Here is a 25,000-nt window from a genome sequence, read left to right on the forward strand (position 1 = left end):
ATCGGACAGCAGAAATATGAGCGCAAATAAAGCACAGCGAGGTGGAAAATGGTCAGCGAGGTTTGCTTGTGTGGTTACTGACGTGAAAGAGGCCGTTCTTCTCAGAGCAGAACGATCCAGAAGAAATCACAACAAACTGCCTCGGACACGTGTTTGGGAAACGCAAACTCCGTCCAATATGATGGGGTTTTTATAATAAATCTGGGAGTGTGAGTGAAGAACCAATCAGAGTTGAGTCCAGCGTTGAGGTTTGCTCAATCACATCACATCAGCACACTTTAGGACTGAGATTCCTGCCAATAAAACCTCAAACTCCAACAAACACACAGCTCTGAGATCCTTTAAACCATCTGAACGACATAAACTACAGATCTAACACATCATGATCTAACGATCAAACTATAAGAGCTGAATCGCTGCGGGAAAATCATGTTTCATAACAGCAAAACACCAGATACTGTACATCAGATCAGTGTTAAGAAAGCTTTTCACTCTTCAGGAACCAAGCATTAATAACCAAACCTTCTGCTGCTGTCTCTGTGATGTTTACAGAAGATTTATTACTGCTGTTAAAGATTTTAAAAAGTCAAACTGCATCAGATATTTGTAAAGTAAATATCTAATTGAATTCATTATCTAAGAATATAAATTAAATTATAATAAATTACAAGCTGTACAAAAATACTACAGTCATAATTAAAATTATCTAATTTAATTATAAATAAATAAATATTAGAAACCATTCATTTTGTATTTATTTCTAATAAATTAAATTGTTAAAAAAATATTTTTATTAATATTTATTGATTTTATTAATCAACAAACTACAGGCAGTACAACAAAAAAAAATAAAGTTGTTTATAAATTAATAAAAAAATATTTAATTATAATAAATTACAAGCTGTACAAAAATACTACAGTTAAAATTAAAATGATCCAATTGAATTAATTTATTATATAAATAAATAAGACATCAAATGCATTATAAAATTATTATAAGTATTTTTTTTATTTACATTAACTTAAATTGTATTAATTAATGAAATTAACCAAAGAATCACAAGCTGTCACAGACTTTGGGACACAAACCTGCTTCAGTCTCTGGGACGTTTTATAGTAGATTTACTGTCAGTCTTAAAGCATGGAGCTGCATCAGATGTGTGAGGTCAGTAAAGTCATGAAGGCATGAATTACCTTGAGCGAGTGATATCACACATATGAACCGCACAGACTGCAGATTTATGGAGCTATTAGCATCTTTCAGCAGGACGGAGGATAAAGCCTCGTCCCGAGCAGAAGCAGCGAGTGTATTACTGCAGACAGCTGTGTGTTACACCTGTTAACAGAACACTTTCTCTGATGGAGACACATGATACTCACTACATCAACTACATCCCACAGAGAGAGAGAAACACCTCCTCAACACCAGCGACACTAATGCAGAACAACCACAGGCTCCGGCTCATATTACACATCACATATCACAAGAGAAACATGAGAAATAAAGAGAATAAAGCATTGTTATTGCTAACACATTACACAAATGTACAGATATTTAATTCTCATTCTCTAGTGTCACTATAAGACTATAAGACTATAATCACTATAAGAGTCATTTACACTTAAATCACTTAAAAACGTTTTTTTAACTTTTATAAAATTTTATAAATCAAACTACAGACAATACAACAAATACAACCATCATAAGTAAATATCTAATTTTATTTATTATTTTATGAATGAATGAATAAATAAATAAAAAATAATTTTATTATATTAAGCAAAGTAAACAAAACATTACAAGCTGTACAGAAATACTACTATCATTATTACTTTATAATAAATAAATAATTGGTAAATAAATGAAATATATTGTTTGTTTGTAAATGTTTAAATTTTATTAATTAATAAAAAAAATTACAGGCAGTGCTCGAGTTTTATTTACAATTAAAATAAATTAAAATAAATACATACATAAAAATATTTGTTTATAAAATTCTTACAATATGTATTTCTTTTTAATTTGTAAATAAATAAATAGTTTTGTTTAACTATTAAACAAAAAATAAATAAATGACTTAAAATAATAATAATACTTAAATGACAAAAAAAGTTATTTGTTTACACAATGTATTTATAATGAAAGAAATTTATTATAAATACATTAACTGCACTAACAACAAACTAACAAAATTTATTCTTTCATGAAAAATTTATTTTCTGTCTTTTTCCTTTTTATTTTGGGAGCTCTTCCTTACAGATGTCACGAGTTTGACCTTTCTAAGTGACACAGAAAGCAGGGCGGTCTGTGACTCGCTCTCTGTCCTCGTGTTCTCGCTCTACTTCTCCAAGCGGCACCTGGATCTGTAATGTGGCCGGGAGGGTAATGCCATTATCAGCACGCTAATGAGAAAGCAGAGACAGACTCGTACCTGCTCCATCTATTCTCAGAGAAAGCGTGTGAAGCAGGGCGTTCAGCCTGACACCAGCCAAATGAAAAACACCAATATATCCCGGCAGCCTTGACCTCGCTGGAAGTGAAATAGAATTAAATAGATAAGAGCTGTCATCGAGTGCGGAGGGTGAACTATTGCAGACCAGCTGTCACGCTCATATGAGCTTCTCGTATTGAGAGCTCATATGAGCGTCAGCGGGCCGCAGGAATGAAGAAAACACCCAGATCTGAGGTTTCAGAGATCACAGCAGAAGAACCCATGCAGCTCGACCAATCAAACTTAACTCAACGACGTCGCATTTACATGCAAACTGCTTCAGAAGTTCTCTCGACTATGGTCTTAAAACACTTAGTCATTTTGTCAATTTAAATTTGTTCATTGGCTAAATGCAAAATGCCTCATTCAGCCAATTAATGTCAAGCCAACTACATTTACATTTATTCATTTAGCAGATGCTTTTATCCAAAGTGACTTACAAATGAGGAATACGACAAGTGATTGATCATAAAGAGGCAAATTAACACGAGAAGTGCTCGCAATACAACGTTTCAGACATTTTTACAGATTTCCTTTTCAGAAAATTTCCATTTGGTAACACAGTACATTAACTGTTTAGATTAGAGGTCGACCGAGAGATGAAAACATACAGCTGTTTTGCCTCTACTAATGCAGCATCTAGGTCAACAAGTTAATTATTAATTAATTGCTCTTGCATCATATAATGAAAGTGGAGATATCAGATATCAGCAATCAGATATCGGTGCCGATTATCGGTTGATCTTTAGTTTTGATAGCCATACATATTGTCTAATAGTGCACTCAATAAGTGAGCTATGCTATATTAGTAAAGTTACAATCATCCTACAAAGCCAAGAAATCCAGGATAGTTTTAAATAATTGAACATAGCCAACTGTAGGAATCAATACTCGACACACAAACCTCAAGAACAGTGACAATCAAAGATGAGCTCTTCACATCAGAACTCAAGAAATAACTAACAATAATGACAAAACAACAACAAAAAACTTTAAATTAATTCAACAAAACAATAATCCTATAACAGTAACCGCATCATTGATTCATGAAAACCTTAACATTTCAACAATATGCATTTCTTCGTTCAGATGACTGTGTTTGACTAGTTGGGACAACATTGGGGTAAAGTGTGTTGGTCTGGCATGGGTTTTTGTGTGGTTTCATTAGTATTTTGGAGTACTCAAAAGGTTTAGTAAACTGGAAAATCAGTCAGTGCTTTTTACAGTGATGCAGGACCATTCCGTTTCTATGTGCGAGTCCGGCCGCTGCATCCACGTAAATCAGCAGCGCTGCGAGAGCAAGCCTGTTTCTCTCCTCCGTTCTTATGCTCCGGCGCAGCAAAGTGAAATTAGCCACGTCCTCACAATTAATCCTGTCCCTGCTGTCGACGGCGCGGAGGATCTGCGTGGTTAGGCGTCAGATTTAAGAGCAAACGCCACGGCTGCTGCTTCTAATGGAAGTGTTTATTAGGGTGTGACAAACAACCTCATGAGCGCCAGCGACGGCACAAACACACCACACGTTTTAATAACGATTATTACTTACAGAACTGATAGTTCTTGAAGTCATCCAGCTTGCGTCTGAATCTACAATCCTCTTTGGATGTTAAACTGTTTGGCTTTAGTAAATATAAATCTGTGACAATGTGTTGAGAAACTAACACAAGACAACAGAAATGCTCATGAGTCTACACAACGGTAAACGGCCTCTAAACATGGATTTCTCTTTTGTTTTGTCTTCTAACCTACTAATGGTGACATTTACTTAGAAAAGTATTGTTTTAAAACAGAGGTGTAAAAAGTTCAAAATAAGCTAATTATTCCCATTGCGCTGCTCTGAAACAGAACAACAGAGACTCTACAATAAACAATGTCACAATAAACAGGGAAAATATTTCCACTTGTAAACTTCCTTTTCACAAATCTGGAGTCCAAACTAGAGGATGTTAAGCTTTACTGAGTAATATATATAAATCTGTATCCATGTGTTGAGAAACTAACACAAGACATCAGACATGTTTCATGAGCCTAAACAACTTTTGGCATGCCATTTTCTTTTGGTAAATAACCTCGGAATTCTCTTTTCTTTTTTTCTCATATAATTTACGGTGAAATTTACTCATATTGAAAAACAATGTTTTAAAACATCTTAAAAAGGATCATAAATAACCTGAAATTAGCAAATTTGGCCCAATGTGCTGCTCTGAAATGGAAACAACAGAGTCTGCAATAAACAATATCACAATAAACAGGGAAAATATTTCTACTTGTAAGCCTCTTGTCAGGTTATTAAAACAAAAAAATAACTAAAACCATGAAAAAGATGGCATTACTTAAAATAAAATACTATTTTTTTATATATATATATATATATATATATATATATATATATATATATATATATATATATATATATATAGAAATAAATACAACTAAATAAATAAATAAATAAAAAACAACAAAAACTAATAAAAATGACAAAACTGTCACTAAAATTAAAGTGAAAAAAGAAAATATACAAATAAAATCTAGTTCAAAATATTAACAAATACTGCACAATGATACATTAATGATACTAAAATAACATGATACTACAATAAATGCCTCCTGTTCGCAAGTCCGTTTTTTTCTCAAGTACTTAAGTCTGCCTCTCTCACTCGATTCTCCATCTCTGCAAAACAGATCAGTGGCATTTTCACCTTACCATTAAAATCTGTTAAAGTGCCGTAGCAGAAGTCTGTCGCTGACAGTGACCCTGATCATATGCTCAAATAATGAATCAAAAAGACACAACGCTGCAGAAACGGAAGCCTCAAACTACATTAAAATCCATCACCGAAACAGATCAGCATGAATCAGGTCATTCATCATGACACCCAGCTCTAGAGTCCCTGATCCAGGATCAGCCGTGCTCTCAGAGGATGCATAGAAAACTAGGGGTGCTCCGATCAGGATTTTTGAGGTCGATCACGATCGTCGATCACAGAAACCAGTATCTGCCGATATGATCGCCGATACCGAATTTTTTAAAAACCTTCTTTTTATCATGTGGAATTATTTATAGTGATAATCCAATCAAGATTTTTAGACATTTATGCAGGACCTGAATTTCATTTTTGAAAATGAATTCCCTCTTAAGCCCTATTCGCACGGGATTAGTATTATCTGGGACCATGTGTGATTTTGAAATTACCCCCCCACATCTGAATTTCATGTGGTGCTTTCACACGGGATAAGCAAAGCCTGTGATTTTACTCGAAATTACTGACTTATCTCCTGGATACCCGGATGTCAAGGCTTTGAGAGTCCCGTTCTATGGTCCAATTAGATGGATTAAAAAAAAAGAAAAAAAGAAACTAATATAGTTTTGGGCTCCGTGTAATTTACATTTCACCAGGTTAAAATAATATCTCAAGCTTTATGCTTGATCTATTTGTAACACATTAAACCTTTTCAACTTTCTCTTTCTGCAAATTGTATGGTGTAGCGATATGACAGCACCCAAAATACTATCAAACACTCCATCGCAGCTCCATTCTTTGCGAAAGATGGATAAAAAGGCGCACAGGAAACAAAAACCTTGAAAAATGATATACGATGCTGGCCAAATCACAGAGATGCCGATTCGCACGGGACTAATATTATCACAGGACCTCGGTATTCGGCGAAATATGGTAGGTCATTTGCGGGGGAATTTTTACTTTACAAATTACAGACATGGCCGATTCGCACGGGATTAAGATCACAGACAACCTCTGCAATTATTACAAATGACTGGAGATCACCAGCTAATACTAATCCCGTGCGAATAGGGCTTTAGGTGACTTGGGGATTTTTAAAATTTGTCTAAAACCGCGAGACACAGGAATGGTTTAAAAAAAGCGCAGCACAGAATGCCTTCTCCGTTGTGTTATGTCAACCTGCTACTGCAAACAAATGCTCGCAACGCTTGCCTCCGGGGTCTTCTGATTGGTCCACTGTTTTGGAACGACATTGATGAGCGGCGCTGCATGTAAAAGTTTAAAATCTTTTAACGCTATAAATAAACGACATGGCAGAATTACGTCGGTTAGAGGTTCTGAATTTCAGTTTCGATTTCTTTTTGATTAATCGTCCAGCCTTAATTTACAGTAACAATGTTTGGATTTGAGATCGGTTTATGAGATCAGCCTTTATAGAGACCGCCGATCAAACTTCCCAAAGCGATTATCGGCCGATAGTGATCGGTAGCTGATCAATCGGAGCACCCCTATATAAAACAGTAAAGAGCGGACTGACCTGATGGCACCCAGGGGTCTGAGGAGGGTTTCTGCTTGGTGTTGATCTGCTCCCAGTCGAAGTCATCATCTTTGCCTTGACTGTAGCCGCAGTCTGTGTAGGATTTCTCCAGGAGACAGTCTTCTGCAGTGAGGAAGAGAGGAGACATCAGTGATGCTTGCAAACTAGTCACACACCAACAGATAACGGCCAGACCGGTTAACCAGCAGGTAATCTGAAATACCAAGTGCCAATACAGTTCTTACGGAGTAAATAGTGTGAGTAAGTCTATTATTTTGGTGAGTTTAGAGTAAATATTGTGAAAAAAATAATAATATTACAAATAAAACAAATGTTGCGATTGGTAAAGGATGCATATAGGATAAGATTGTGTGGAGGGATGGATGTTGAATGCACATAATGATGGATGGATAGATGATGAATGGACGAACGGATGAATGGACAGAACAATGGATGGATGAATGGATGGATGGATGGATGGATGGATGATGAAAGGACAGAATGATAGATGGATAGATGATGAATGGACAGACGGATGGACAGACGGACGAATGATGAAAGGACAGAAAAATATATGGATGAATGGACAGAATGATGGATGGATAGAACAATGGATGGATGAATGAATGATGGATGGATAGAACAATGGATGGATGAATGGATGGATGGATGGATGGATGAATGGACAGAATGATGGATGAATAGATGGATGGATGAATGGACAGAATGATGGATGGATGGATGGATGGATGATGAATGGACAGAATGATGAATGGATGGACAGAACAATGATGGATGGATGATGAATGGACAGAACAATGATGGATGGATGGATGGATGGATGGATGATGGATGGATGGATGGATGGATGATGAATGGACAGAATGATGAATGGATGGACAGAACAATGATGGATGGATGATGAATGGACAGAACAATGATGGATGGATGGATGGATGGATGATGGATGGACAGAACAATGATGGATGGATGGATGGATGGATGATGGATGGATGGATGGATGGATGGATGGATGGATGATGGATGGACAGAACAATGATGGATGGATGGATGGATGGATGATGGATGGATGGATGGATGGATGGATGAATGGACAGAATGATGGATGGATGGATGGATGGATGATGAATGGACAGAATGATGAATGGATGGACAGAACAATGATGGATGGATGATGAATGGACAGAACAATGATGGATGGATGGATGGATGGATGATGGATGGACAGAACAATGATGGATGGATGGATGATGGATGGATGGATGGATGGATGGATGGATGGATGGATGGATGATGGATGGATGGATGATGGATGGACAGACAGAACAATGGATGGACAGGTAGACAGACAGAGAGGGCAGTGTGAAGAATTAATTCTGCTCAACATGTCAATGAATGAAAGTGCTGCTCTGCAGCTGCAAATCACTGGCAGCCAAAGCCTCACTGCACAGAGAACATCATCACCGTCACAGACACTCGTCCCGCCACACAAACTCTCGCTCATTCTCATCTGCTGCTACAATCACAAGCGCTGTTTACTTTAACGCCCAGGAGAGCAGCTCAAACTCGCCCGTCTCCGCGTGACGCTCCGCCAAAACCAACATCCTGAAGGCACAAACACATTTCTCAGCGTTGTGATGTTTTCATGAAATTTCTCAGCATGAATCTCTTTTTTTGCGACGAAGACACCCAGGAGCAGAGGATCTGGCTCAGAACAAGCGCAACTGAGTTTCGTGAATTTATTTTGGGTTTGAGCGTAACGACTGAGGTGTGAGCGACTCTCTCTTTTATTTTGACAGCAGGCAACATTTTCTGCTCCCTGATGTGAAAAGCAGACTCCAGATTTTACATGATCAACTACATTTCGTGTACAAACAGCTCACGGTTTCTGGCATCAAGTGAGCCGTGGTTGTTTGGTGCTGGGATTCCCTTGATCTGAGAGCGTGTCTCTGTCAGGATGAGTTCAGATCACACATCACGACATCTCTGACTCTGCTTCTGCATTAAAGCTCGTTAGCAGCAACACCGCAGTCATGGGTTTGATTCCCACACTGATCAAACACAGCCTCAACTCGTCAGCATAATTAATAACTAATACACATACATCTCTTTATTCACGCAGCTGCTGCTAAGTTTCCAGGTTCTCAGGTGTTTCTCGGGACCAAAAACCCCTGTAATCTCACCTGTGCCTCCACTAGAGCTCCACAAGAGCACAAACTGCCCAAATTACACCAATCATGAAAATAATGAAACCGGTCAAGAACACGTTCACATCACATTTCATCCCAATGTCAAAATAAAACTAAACTAAATTAAATTATAGGATTTTGTTAGTCTTTTTTTTTTTTTTTGCACTATGACTATTTTCATGACATTTAAACATATTTTAGACCCAAATTCTTATTATTGTAATATTGTTGAAACTGTAAAATAAAATAAAAAACACAACATGAATGTACTTAAATTAAATTTAGAAAAAGTTACTGTATTAAAGTACTTCTCCTGTAATGTGGTAAAATTGCAGTAATGACAAAGATGTAAGAATTGATATTGAGAAAAATGAGAATTGAGAAAGAATTCATATGATTTAGTAAAAAAAAATTATAAATAATAATAATAGTAAATTAGTCATTTAACAGTGATTTAGTAAAATTTATAATGTAATATAAATAATATATTTTTAAATATTTGCTTAATTTTTAAATGCCATATGCATTAAAGTAATAAGAAGGGCATTTTAATGATATTTTAAGGTAAAATGTGTTTAATTGTCATCAAAATAATGTGTATTTATTTATTATATCAAAAAATTTGATTTCAGTTCAGAAGAACAGAATCTTTTGTAACATTATAAATGTTAATATAAAAGTATTAATTTCTATAATCCCCCCCCCCCCCAAAAAAAAAAAAAATTTATATGTGTATTATTATTTTTTTAATATGCATAGGCAAGATTTAGTACTAAATGAAAATAAACTGAAAACTAAAACAAACTACAGACATTACAAAAACACACAAGGTACAAAATAGTAATTTATTAGCAATTTAGCAAAATGTATAATGTAATATAAATTATATATTTGAAATTATATAATTATATTATATAACATAAGGTAAAGTAATAAGGACATTTTTGTGTTCAATTATCATTTTTTGTTTTTTTGATTTAAGAGATAAATGTTTCCGTGAGTCATAATTGGTCAGAGTATTTTAGTTTATACTGAGGTTTTGGCTTCACGAAACTCTTCTGCTGTCCGAAAGGCATTCGATTAGCTCATCTGTGCAAACAGCCCCAGAATGCCTCTGCATATCTCGACAGACTCCAGACGTCTTATTAACTCTGACACAGAAAAGTGTTGCCACAGGGCCTGATAGCACATCAGTACAGCACAGATCTCAGCTCACCTTTCCAGCGCAAACAGAGAAAAAGCCTGCGATGCTGCTTTAATTGATGCCCGAGCAAACGCTTCATTCAGGTTCACATTCAAGTCTGTTCTCTCGTCCCGCGATCGATGCGCTCGTCTCCAGACTCTTTATTCTCTCCGAAGAAAAAACAGCAGCAAAACAAAGCAACACGGACTGGTACAAAATTAATGTTTTCAATATTTGAGCAGGGCTCTCATGTCTTTTGAGTCCTGACATCTGCTGCATTTTTACCGATGCATGACTATTCCAGCATCACATCAGTGATGTGTTTTTAACGTGGCACTGATGATAAAACACCAGACCAAAGAGCTGCGACGCTGTGTGGAGAAAATGACGAGACTCTCAGTTATGTCTATTAATTTATTCAAAAATACATGCATTATGCAAATCATACATACAATGGCTTGAATACAGCTCTTCTAGAATCAACAAGCTTTTAGTTTCTTAATTAAAATTAAATCTTGATGTTTGTGAGGGTCGTAAAGTCAAAAATGTTTTGCAGGTGCAGCCACACATAATTAAATTAGAGTCTCATTAAAAAGATGAAATTCTTCATAAAAATGTTTTGGTTTTAAAGTAATATTGATATTTTAAAACAAACTAAAAATGTGGACTTTTTATGACAAGCCAAGGTTAATTGAGGTCGTCAAAGTGCTTCAAATTAAAGTTGAGAACTTTCATAATAAAATAATGACTGAAAAACAACATTTTTATGGTTAAAACATGTTTTTAGAGTCATTAAATCAAACCTGTTGAAATTCAAAAACATAAATAAAAAGCTCTGCATAAACACAAAGAAAACTAAAATTAAACCCATAAAAAATATTTTGAAAATGACTGAAATAACACTGACTAAAATATTTTTATAATCAAAACGCATTTTATTTCAGCTAGCTGTCAAGGCAACATTTCTGTTTACTTTAACTTGAAGTTAAAAACTATAAATATATTAAAAAATTAAAACAACTACTAAAAATGACAAATCACAAAACTAAATTAATACAATTATAATTAAAAGAAAAAATATAAAAACAAAATATAAAAAAATAATAAATATAAAATTAAAATGACAGAAACACAACAAAACTGCTCAAATCTGAACTAAAATTATAATAAAAAACTTAAAATTTAAAATTTAATTAAAATTAAGAAATAATCTAATAATATAAAATAAAAATGACAAAAAAACCAACAAAACTGGCAAAAAAAATACAAAATAAATTAACAAAAATTATATTAAAAATCTAAAAATTACAACAAATAATATAATACGAAATAAAAACGCAACAATGACAAGAAATCTGTTCAAATGTTTGATAAATTAAAATAAAATCAGAAAACTACAAAACAGTATGTCAGTGGCACTGAACTAACAGCTTTTCTGTTCTCTTTTTAATTTTAAGTGTCAGTTTTAAGTTTTAGTATTTTTTTTTTAGTTATGTTCAAAAATATATATATAACAGTATGATTGATTTTAACAGATAACATACTCGTTTCTGAAAGAAATTATATGTAAATATATTAAACTTTTATATAGTGAAGTCATAAGTCAATCATTACTAGGACTAGTCAGCAAGTGTTATTTTAGTATCATTGAGATACTAGAGTATATTATACTATAGTCAATCTATATTTCTAAATTAGCTTTATCTAAAAGTTTTATTTCAGTTTTAGTTAAGCAAAAATTAGAAAATAAATGGAAATGTATTAAATACAATAAGTTCAATTTTTTTATATAAAGTTTTGTATATTTTATTTCTTTTAAGCTAACATTTATTTTATTCAAATAATGATTTTTGTATGGTTTTAGTTGACTATAATAGCCCTGCTATTCAGTTATGGTTAGGCTAATGTTCACTAGTTTTGTTTATTTATTTTTAGCATTAATATGTAAATGTAACCACTACAGACATTAATGCACAGACTCCTCGACTGGCTGATTTTACAACATATCTTTAGCACATCGTGAACCACAGGGAGCGATTCAGACAAGAAATAGACCCAAAAATGAGAAAAAGCCAGCGGTGCCCTGGAGAGAGTCAGATCTGTGCTGGTATTGATGCTCCTGCTCGATACATGCAGTAATAACTCCAGCCGAATCAGGAGAAACGCTGCTGCTAAACCTCCAAAATCTGAAACCTGACGCTGTGTTTTAATGAGTGGAGCGTCTTTGAAACCAAGCCTGCTGTGCCCAACACTAATGGCTCTTAATTGACAGCCAGAAGATGAAAGCAGCAGCCGTGGATCAGATTTTCATAATCTGGGAGAAAAGCCCAGAGATCTGAGCGTGTGATCACAGGTTCAACACAGAACCGGATCAGGAGCTAAACCGGCTTGACCTTCTCGTGCGGTTGGTCCGAGCGATCCTGAGAGTCTCTCAAATACATTATTCATCTCACATAAATAATTGCTGAAATTAATCTTGTTCAGTTTGTAAGTAATGTTTGTTTCAAGAAATATTTGCTCTCAATAGCATCTCAATATCCAGCTACAGACCACAACATGCTCAAATAACAATCTAGTCTCATTTAAAACAGGGTTTCCCAAACTGCCAACTGTCTGTGAACCAATGGAAACCTAACAAATAATTCAATCATATAAATATAAATATAATAATAAAAGGTATATAAATATTTATATAATTTATTTTATTATAAATAAATTATATTTGAATAAAATTAATTAAATCATAAGTGTAAAATCTAAATACATCATTTAAAAATAAAACTCACTTACTAAAAATTAAATAAAAATGGTGAATAAAAATTTATTATTATTTTCAATAAAAGATTTAAAAATAAAATGCTTACTAATGAATTAAATAAAAATGTAAACATCAAAATACATCATTTTTAAATAGAACTAATCAAAATAAAACTCTTACTACAAATGAAGTAAAATCACAATATAAAATAAATATTTGTTTTCCAAAAAGCAAACAAAATTGTAAAATCAAAACACATAAATTTAAAAAACTAATCCACATAAAACATACTAAATGTGAATTAAATCAAAAATGTAAAAATCAAAATACATTATTTTAAAATAAAACTAATTCAAATAAAAATAAATTAAATCATAAAAATTTTAATAAAAAACACATCAATATTTTTTAAATAAGACTAATCCTAAATAATATAATAATGGTCATGTGACCATTAACCAACATCAGAGAACCATGAACATTATATTTATATATAGCTCAAAGGAGTTTGGGAATCTCTGATGTGTGTTAATAGTTCATCATGTTCACTCTATACACACAAATGAACAAATCAATTCTTCCAATGTGATTCTTTAAAACCTCAATTACAAGTGCTGGAGATTATCTATTAGCAATTACTGCTAACTATCTGGAGAGCACCGCCGGACAACATTAGCATCGACCCACAGCGCATCAGTTATCCAGCACACTCAATGGATCACGCTACGCTCATATCGCTCGAGTCTGTTCATTCTGCAAATCAACCATCTGACTCAATTATGTTCACTAGACTGATTACTGCCTTCAGATCTTCTGCACTGAACACCTTAGCAACACCTTAGCAACCGTCCGGGAAAACCATAGTAAACTCCTAGCGACCAACCAGACCACCCTAGCATTGTCCTAACAACCACATAGCAACCAGCCAGATCCTAGCAACCTCCTAGCATCCTCTCAGCAACCACCCAGTCCCACTAACAACCACTCAGACCACCTTGAACACATAGCAACCCCCTAGCAACCACGCAGAACACCTTAGCAACACACAGTGGCCAACCAGACCCCCTAGCAACCTCCTTGCAACCACCAAGAACAACATAGCAACACTCAAGCCCTAGCACCCTCCTTTTATGTATAATTATGCATGTAAATGTATATAATTAAATTAAATATACTATAAAGTAGCATGATATGGGTTACTATACTATGAAATATACATTTTAAAAATATATAAATGTATATACAAACACATATGTATATAATTAAATAATGCAAATTAATTAAATTTTATGTACAAGAAAATGTATATAATTAAATTACGCCATATAATAACATAATATACTATACTACTAAATGTACTACAGTAATATATACAGTATATATATATATAAATAATGGCTAATTTTGTTCTTTGTGAGAGGACCTTCATCTGATTTGATTATTTGCCATCAATGTAAAAACTGCTTCACAATATAAATCAGATTTTGATTGGATGAGGCACATTTGAAGCTGAATTATTATGACTCTCTCCTGTAACACAGCACTATTGCTGTGAGATAAACTATGTGCGAAGCTTTGAGGGAATCTTGTGGGGGTTTGTTTTGACAAAAGCTCTGCTGAGATCTTTGTGCTTCATCTCCTCAGGGCTTGGGGTTCATGAATGACTGAAATCTAAAGCCTACACTCCACCCTCATTGTTTGAGAATAGCTTTGCTACCGTCGGCCGGTGGGTGTTTGCTGAAGTCTCTGAGACGGACGAGATGTTAGGAGCGAGACGAACTCCTACATCAGAGAGGTGAGGAGCGGAGGAGGAACCACTGAGCTTCAACCACAGACTAGCTAATACACAAAATCACTAGGGAGGATAATAAACAGCCGACATACTCAAATGAGTTATGAATTACACTGTAAAAAACATTTACAATGAATTTAACGGTAAAAAAAAACTGTAAAAACACAACCTGTTAATTGGGTAACGGCAAGTTTCCCTACTATATACGGTCAAAAACTGTATTGGACATCACATGTAATTTTACGGTAGTATACCGTATACTGTAGTAAAGGAACTTATCATTTACAGTAAATAACCGTAAATTGACATTCCCATTTTATGTTTTTTTGTTTAAATAACTGCATTTCTTCTTAGTTTTTTCTTATAAATTTTGTACATCAGGGTTGCATGTTACATCTAATGTTGTTAAATTAATGTTTATTGCATTATTTAGGTTTCATAACATAAATATGCTACTTTTGTATTCGCAGTGATGGTTTCAATAAAGGGCCATAATAGATTCATTTAAAATAACATTTACATTTTAATATTTCTAATAAATGTATTTAATATTTTTAAATAATATTAATGTCAATATTTAAAAATATTTGTAATTTTAATTACAAATAAATAATGCTATTTATTTAGCATTACTAAATAACTACACGTTAAAATATTACAATTTAAATGTTAATATTTAATTATGTTTTATATTTCTAATAGTATAATGTTTATAATTTTTAAATAACTTTCTATTTCACAGTGAAAAGTTTGGATAAAGTGTGAGTTGGCAGCGAACTGAAGAAAGCGTCCTGGAAACACACATCTGCTGCGTTCTGGAGCTCTCAGGCCTCTTTTATTGTGCGCCGCAACAAACAGGCCCAAACTAATCAACACATACAGTACCACCACGCGGCATGATGGATGTTTATTTTAGTCTGGACTGATTCACTTGGCGGCAGTAGCTCGATATCAGGACGCTCCAGAGATGATTTATTCCTGGCCTGTTCTCATTCGATTAGCTGCGGGCGGCCGCGAGAGAAAGAGACGCTGCTTTTCCTGACCTTCCCGCTGAAGAAAGACCTCAATCTCCCCCTCCTACCTGAGGCAGTGAGACCTTCCATCAAAGCAAACCCACTGGAGTCAGCGAACCGGCGGAGCAAACCAAAGCCAGATCCGGGGGGGAAAATCGCACAGACTCCCTGAATTACACCCAATCTGTCCAGAGCTGCCAGCAGCGAGGACTCGGAGGAATAGCAGACGCTCCAGAAACCAGAGCATTTCCTGTTTGATCTCGGAATCGAGAAGGTAAACAACAACACTAATGAGCTTTCTAGTGTTCTGAAGGAAACTTTCACACGGAAAAACTTCTCAGGGCTTCAAGAGAGTTGATTGTTTTTGTAATTATTTAGCACAAGCATTTTAATTACTTTTAATCATTTTAATTGCATTTAATTATGCAAGACAAACATCTAGGGCTTTTTTGAGGCTGCTGTTGTTGTGGATGAGGTTTAAAAAGCAGCATGTTCTGTTTAATACAGTGAACTAGATCGATTTCTGTGGGAAGTCGTGGCCTAATGGTTAGAGAGTCGGACTCGTAATCCAAAGGTTGTGGGTTTGAGTCTCGGGCCGGCAGGGATTGTAGGTGGGGGGAGTGAATGTCCAGCGCTCTCTCCACCCTCAATACCACGACTGAGGTGCCCTTGAGCAAGACACCAAACCCCCAACTGCTCCCCGGACGCTGCAGCATAAATGCTGCCCACTGCTCCGGGTGTGTGTTCACGGTGTGTGTGTGTTCACTGCTGTGTGTGTGTGTTCACTGCTGTGTGTGTGTGTGTGTGTGTGTGTGCACGTTGGATGGGTTAAATGCAGAGCACGAATTCCGAGTATGGGTCACCATACTTGGCTGAATGTCACTTCACTCTTTAATACAGTGAACTTTAAATGGAAATCAGCGCATTTTATCTTGTGAACATGCAATGCAATTAATAAGTAATATATTACTATAATTTAATGACTTTTCCCTTGATCAAGTAAGGGATTAGAGTTACTGTTCTGATGTCATTGCATTAACAGTTCTATATGAAACAATAATGGAGTTAACATCAAAATGTTATGTTTTTAATGTAACCTTCTCCCTTTAAATACTTTGGTCAGTTCAAGAATAATTTATGCAATTTTATATTATTTATTTGGCAGAATAGCAGTGTCATGTCTTTCCTTGTATTGTTCAACTTAAGGTTGACATGGGATTTAGAAAGTAAACAGTAATATGCAATGCAATACTTTTAATTAGTAATAATTAGCATAGTAGCTAATAATTAATTTCTTTTTTACCCTAGTGACTTACCCAACACTGGAGAACATATATACACTACCTGTCAAAAGCTTGGAATAATTATGATTTCTATATGTTTCTGAAAGAAGTTTCTTCTGTTCAACAAGCCTGCATTTATTTGATCAAAAATACAGTAAAAATTTACATTTACATTTATTCATTTAGCTGACGCTTTTATCCAAAGCGACTTACAATTGCTATATATGTCAGAGGTCGCACGCCTCTGGAGCAACTAGGGGTTAAGTGTCTTGCTCAGGGACACATTGGTGTCTCACAGTGGATTCGAACCCGGGTCTCTCACACCAAAGGCACGTGTCTTATCCACTGCGCCATCACCACCACCACAAAAATGTGAAATATTATTCTAATGTAAAACAGCTGTTTTCTATGTGAATATGTGTTAAACTGTAATGTATTTCTGTGATCTGCAGCTGTATTTTCAGCATCATTACGCCAGTCTTCAGTGTCACATGATCTTCAGAAATCATGCTTGCTGCTCAAGAAACATGAACTCTTAAATAAAATGGAAATATTCCAAACATCTACTGAGAGAATATTTCAATGCAGAATGATCCCAATATTAGCATGGATGTTGTTTTTGGTACGAGTCCAATGCGGCCCGTTATAGTTCAGCACAGTTCTGCATAGTTTTGGTCTTACGGGGCTTTCAAACATGCTCATATCAGAGCCAAACTCCAGATATTACACAGAAACAGATATAGACAGAAATACAGCATTACAGTTGAACATTCCTCAAATGGCAATGCTAAAAGAAACTCAGAGGGCTGTTAGTGTCACTGTAGAAACCTCGTTTGCTCAAACGACAGAACAGACTGAATTAATTAAAGCATTAAACTCAGACAAAACTCGCTGCCAGAACTCTAATGCATTGAACTAATAGCATAATATTTAAGATTTAAATATTATATTAAATTTTGAATATTAAATATTATTTGATGTTAAATTTCTAATTTTTAACATCAATTTAATATGCTATTTTTGTATTCACAGTAAAAAGTTTCAACAGAGTGATGGCATATTAATATTTAAAAAACATTTGAATGTTTTAAATATTTTTAAATTTTATTTCTAGTAATATAATATTTAATGTTTATATTTTAAAAAATACCTGTTATTTTATTATTAATATTCTATGTTAATGTTTCATATTTATACAAACATTTAAATGTTAATATTTACAACATCTTATTTAATATTTTAAATTAATATTTATGTTTATATTTAAAAATATGTGTTATTTTATTATTACTTTTAACATTGTTTCTTATTTGTACAAACATTTAAATGGTAATAATTTCAACGTTTTATTTAATATTTGAAAATAATATTCATGTTTATATTTAAAAAATATTTGTAATCTTTAAAAACAAATAAATTATGCTACTTCTGTATTCACAGTAAATGTTTCAATGAAGAGCAATATATTAATCATTTAATTAAATAGTAAATTAAACGCCGCTCTCAGAACTCAAATGCACTGTGAGCTGTTTATTCTGCGTCTGACCTCAGGACGTCTCCTGACCCCTTTATCCTCTGATGGGAGGAAGTGATGTCGTATGAGTGGCCATCTGTTTTACCAACAATATTTAATAGAATTCTGTTCATCATCTCAGGCTTCAATCAGGAGTTTAAGCTGCCGCGAGGTTTTGGCGATTTGGAGGATTATAGTAGGGATTTATGGAAAAGAAGCTGTTTTCTCTGAAATATCATTATGTGTGTAAATTATGAATCGGTGAAGTTTAGAGTCGCCCTGTTTCTTCCAAAGCATATTCAAGAGCTTCAGTCATTCACAAGTCAACTTCATTAAGAACAGATTACACGCTCAATTCAGAAAACATACAAATGTTGAGTATAAAACAAACATTTAAAATACAAAAACACAGATTCATGTCCAGACACATGACCACACACTGAAAAAAAAATTAAGGTAAGTGGTGGCAAGCTATTTATTTTAGCAACATTTAAATAAAAAAATGTTGGAAGTTAATCAACTAAATTTGGTTATTTAAATGTAGCTAAAATACATTGATTGCAACCACTTACCTTAAATAAATGAGTAAATTCAATTAATAATTTTTTTAAGTGCACTGGAAAAATACTACAATACAACTATTATACAGTGTTAATTTCGTTGACTAATGATTTTCATCTCATGATATTTAGTCGACTAAAACTAGACTAAGACTAAAACAATTCAGATGACTAAAATATGACGAAAGCTAAATGGCATTTTAGTCCAAAATCTAAATTTGCTGTTAAAATTAACACTGTATACAACACAACTGATTTATGTGTTACTTCATTAGCTGACTAACGCTTATGAAAAGATCCATGAATCCATTAAAAACTTAAGTTTAACTTAACATTTTTATGGGGAGATTGTGGAGAGATAATGTGTCTAACCCTTCAGTTCAGCGATCCGGCTTCATACTTGAGCTCTCTGAAACAGACTGAAGGTTTATACAAACTAAACCTGCGGACGCTCGCAGCGCTTCAAGCTCTGTTTAGTTTACCGTAGTAATATTTACAGAGTGCTGCCGTCCTCACACGACCTGCTGGAGACGAGCATCACATTTCTCTAATATTCGAGGCTTGAGAGGAGGAGAATAGTGAGAATTCCAGCCCAAACCTGGACAATATCACTCATCCAGCTCCGAGATCCAGAGAGAATTCATCTCAGCGGGAGACGCTCTTCAGAAACTCCACGAGACCATCAATCCTACAGATCCCTGTGTGAGGCGCTGCTTTACAGCGGTAATTAAAGCTTCACACACACACACACTCACAGACACACACTCAGACACACACTCAGACACACACACACACACACACACACACTCACTCACTCAGACACACACACACTCAGACACACAGACACACACACTCAGACACACACACACACACACACACACACACACACACACACACACTCAGACACACACACACTCAGACACGCACACAGACACACACACACTCAGACACACACACAGACACACACACACAGACACACACACACACTCAGACACACACACACTCAGACACACACACAGACACACACACACAGACACACACACACACTCAGACACACACACACTCAGACACACACACAGACACACACACAGACACACACACACTCCAGAATGTTCCTCCTGAAACCAACACAAAAAAACTACTTTACAAATGAGATCCCATTAATATCTCAATTGTTTCTGCTAGACAATAATGCCATGAAATGGAAAAACAAGAATGTCAGTCATCTGCTTTAGATTTCAGAAAAAACCTCAACTGTGCTCAAATTTGCCAATATATCATAAGCAATCTCAGTATGAATATCTCTCAATATCTCCTTCATTGGGTCTGTTTTTAATTCTCCTCAGGAATTTTAGAAGAAACGTCTGAATTGAGTTTGATTCTTGCGCTCAACACACCAGAGAACTTCAACCCTGACCATTTCTCAAGACAACTCAATTCTGCCGGTTTGGTGTCAAATGGTCATTAGCATCACTAACGAGTTCACAGTCTGGAGAAGCGATTACACTGCTTTCAAGACAACATGTGTTGATTCTCCTCAAACGCTGCAGTCAGGCTCTGGGCTAAAGCCAAGACTTCTGCTGTTCATTCATGAAAAGACTGGGTTTAATGCAAAGCAGAGCTCTTACAGTAGAAGATGAAACCGAAGGGAACTACGGCTCTGGCTCCAGTTCTTCCGTCTCTAGCCTCATGTGACTGAATTGCAAATTCAATGCTAATCTGGAGTGTAGCTGTGTCATGAAAAGCTCTCTGTTCCTCCGCTCAAATATGGACAAGATCGCCCTGGAGAAAGCCGGAACTGATCGATGCTCCGTCCGCAATAAAATGATTGCACAGTAATAAGGAAATTGCAGGGAAACGCGATGCATTTCTTCTGCAAACCTGCGTCCAGCGTGACTCGGAGCGGCGGAGGACAATGCAGGCTTTGTTGGGTTGCCAGGCGGATCGGTGTTGAAGCGCTGGAAGCTCCGCTTTGTTCCTGGGTGGCTGTATGTGTAAGATTTATTACAGATGATGCACAGATATTATCTGTAAAAACTGCAAAATAAATACAAGTGTCGCACACAAAGAGCCTCATTCTTTCAGAGAACAGACGCGGCTGTGATTCCACGACCTCATGAACTCTGTCCAAACCAACCTTCTGTCATTAGCTTACAAACCTGCATGCTGGTGTTCACTCCGTGGCACACAAAAGAGGAAATTTAGCAGAATATGCATTCACTTATATGTGAAGTGAGATATGTGAAGTTCAAATGTATAAAAAAACAGCTTACGAGTTGAGTATAGAGAGAGAGATAGAGAGAGAGAGAGAGAATGTATATTTACGTATAAAATATATGTAAACTATTTAAAAAATAAACTATGCAATTACGCATAAAATAAAAATTTATTATTTTTTTATTATTAATAAATATTAATATTAATATTACGGTTAATAAATATTAAGGATATAAAAGCATTTAAAAATATATATATACAAAACATTAAAAATATAAAAATAGTTTTAAAAAAGTATAGAAAAATATTTGATTGTATACATAAAAAGTTAAAAAATATATAAAAAAAAAAAAACTATACAATATTTTGTATATATTACATTTACATTACATTTAATCATTTAGCAAATGCTTTTATTCAAAGCGACTTACGATTGATGACAATAGAAGCAATCAAAACCAACAAAAGAGCAATAATATGCAAGAGCTATAACAAGTCTCGGTTAGCCTAAAACTGTACACGCATCAAGGTTTATAATATAATAATATTTTATACTATAATATTTAGAATATATATAATATTGTAGAGTTGTTTATATATATATATATACACACACACTCACCTAAAGGATTATTAGGAAGACCATACTAATACTGTGTTTGACCCCCTTTCGCCTTCAGGACTGCCTTAATTCTACGTGGCATTGATTCAACAAGGTGCTGAAAGCATTCTTTAGAAATGTTGGCCCATATTGATAGGATAGCATCTTGCAGTTGATGGAGATTTGTGGGATGCACATCCAGGGCACGAAGCTCCCGTTCCACCACATCCCAAAGATGCTCTATTGGGTTGAGATCTGGTGACTGTAGGGGCCATTTTAGTACAGTGAACTCATTATCATGTTCAAGAAACCAATTTGAAATGATTCGAGCTTTGTGACATGGTGCATTATCCTGCTGGAAGTAGCCATCAGAGGATGGGTACATGGTGGTCATAAAGGGATGGACATGGTCTGAAACAATGCTCAGGTAGGCCGTGGCATTTAAACGATGCCCAATTGGCACTAAGGGGCCTAAAGTGTGCCAAGAAAACATCCCCCACACCATTACACCACCACCAGCAGCCTGCACAGTGGTAACAAGGCATGATGGATGGTTCTCATTCTGTTTACGCCAAATTCTGACTCTACCATCTGAATGTCTCAACAGAAATCGAGACTCATCAGACCAGGCAACATTTTTCCAGTCTTCAACCGTCCAATTTTGGTGAGCTCGTGCAAATTGTAGCCTCTTTTTCCTATTTGTAGTGGAGATGAGTGGTACCCGGTGGGGTCTTCTGCTGTTGTAGCCCATCCGCCTCAAGGTTGTGCGTGTTGTGGCTTCACAAATGCTTTGCTGCATACCTCGGTTGTAACGAGTGGTTATTTCAGTCAAAGTTGCTCTTCTATCAGCTTGAATCAGTCGGCCCATTCTCCTCTGACCTCTAGCATCAACAAGGCATTTTCGCCCACAGGACTGCCGCATACTGGATGTTTTTCCCTTTTCACACCATTCTTTGTAAACCCTAGAAATAGTTGTGCGTGAAAATCCCAGTAACTGAGCAGATTGTGAAATACTCAGACCGGCCCGTCTGGCACCAACAACCATGCCACGCTCAAAATTGCTTAAATCACCTTTCTTTCCCATTCTGACATTCAGTTTGGAGTTCAGGAGATTGTCTTGACCAGGACCACACCCCTAAATGCATTGAAGCAACTGCCATGTGATTGGTTGATTAGATAATTGCATTAATGAGAAATTGAACAGGTGTTCCTAATAATCCTTTAGGTGAGTGTATATATATATATATATATATATATATATATATATATATATATATATATATATATATATAAATAAAAGCCATTTAATTAGTGTTTCAAAGTGGACAACATTGGATAAACATTTTCTAGTTTCAATTTCAATTGAATTGTTCTTCCTTGCATTTAAATTTGATTTGCAATTCTGTTTGCTACCTCAATTCAATTCAAATTCAGGAACTGAAGTGGAATTTAAAAGGTATCTTGATGATAAAACATATCTGTGGTCCAGTGTTGAAATTCACAAAAATTCTGAAACGCATGAAACATAAACCTCACTGAATGAACCGCAAGAAGCTTGTAGTGAGAGAATCTACAGGAGCTTGTAATCTAGTGATGTTTCCCAGAGCCCTGCTGGACGCTTCGCTATCCAGACGATAAGAGATGAGCGCGACACACCCAGAGACCGGCGGGAAACTGTACTGCTTTACAGAAACATCCTCTACGCCACAGTCACACACCCACACTGACAACACACCGCAACACCAGCACAAACCACACAGCGCTGCTGCCAGAGCTCACGACACACCACCGCTTTACATCTCAACCGAGCGGAGCTCCATCAGCAAAGAAAGAGCCACTTCTGACCAGGCAAATGTTTCCTAAACCAGGGTTATTACAGATAAATAAAACCATTCAAAAAAGTTACTTGAAATAAAATAAACATATGGCTTATTACAATTTATTCCATTATTTTACTACTTTATTTGATTAACACCTTAGCAACCACCCATAATACCTTAGCAACCTCCTAGCAACCACCCAGCACATTCTTGAAAAATATCAAAAAACTTAAACATTTTAAGTTGCCAAGGCAACATTTCTTATTTTAATTTAATCTAACTTTATGTACTAAAATAATAAAAAGTAACTGATATAAAAATGGATAAACTAATAAAAAAAATGTCATAGACATAAAATTACTAATATTAAAATTAAACATAAAATAAAGTAAAAACATACATTATCACACTTTGTTTTTAAAGTATGAATATAAAAAGCATGTTTTTAAGTAGAAAATGTGACATAGAAATATATAAAAGTAAATCAAGAAGTATAAAAAATATATACATAAATTATAAAAAAGTATAAAATATTCACACAAATTATTACTATATATTTTCAATAGTAATTTGTAGTTTGCAGTGTAGTTAAATACTGTCAGAAGAGTAGCTTCTCTGTACTAATAATTAAACTGAGCAGTTCTATGATTTCAAATGCTTCTCCAGGAGCTTATATTAAAATATTACAATAATGATAATAAAATTAATAATAATAATAATGATAATACAAATATTTTTTAAAAAGAACTCTAATAGTTTCCCTACAATTTCAAAGTAATGCTTATATAAAAAATAAATAATATGAAAATAATAATAATAATAATAATAATAATAATATAAAAAAATAACTTTTTTTCCCCTTTTGTTTCCCGGTGAGAGTAAAGTAACAGTAGAGGAGTGAGTGACTGGTGCTCGAGGTGTTATTAGGTCATTTCTGGTCATTATTTGGGATGGGTCCCTCCTCCCTTCTCCTTTACACATTCTTCCCTGCTTCCTGAAGATACGGCTCCGGGGAGAGCGGCAGGAAAAGGAAAAGCCTGGTGCAGCCGGGCGGAAAATACCAGGCTTGACAAACGGGGGCCACAACATTTGTCATCCTCCACCACCAAAACAAAAGAGCACAGAGAAAAAGTGCTGCATACACACAAAGCTAATGAAATTAAAAGTTAGCGCAGAATAATTAACTGTTTCATAGTCTAACGCTGCTTAATTAATTCTTGTAGACTTGTAGAGGGAAACGAAGCGCAGTAACGTAAGTGATAAAGACTGCCAGTGTAATG

The 25,000-nt window shown here is 35.1% G+C and overlaps 1 protein-coding gene across 14 annotated transcripts in view; it reads right to left on the bottom strand.

Moving 5' to 3' along the window:
• The window catches only part of LOC306865161 (receptor-type tyrosine-protein phosphatase mu-like), a 235,032-nt gene that overhangs the window by 177,412 nt on the left and 32,620 nt on the right, over positions 1-25,000 (bottom strand). For all 14 annotated transcript variants that reach the window (XM_079409588.1, XM_079409585.1, XM_079409584.1 and 11 more), the window contains exon 2: positions 6,771-6,893. In XM_079409588.1, the coding sequence (XP_079265714.1) occupies positions 6,771-6,893 (123 nt within the window). The remainder of the gene's footprint in view (positions 1-6,770; positions 6,894-25,000) is intronic.

This window comes from Barbus barbus, assembly GCF_936440315.1.
Source record: "Barbus barbus genome assembly, chromosome: 46".
NCBI classification, from domain to species: Eukaryota; Metazoa; Chordata; class Actinopteri; order Cypriniformes; family Cyprinidae; genus Barbus; species Barbus barbus.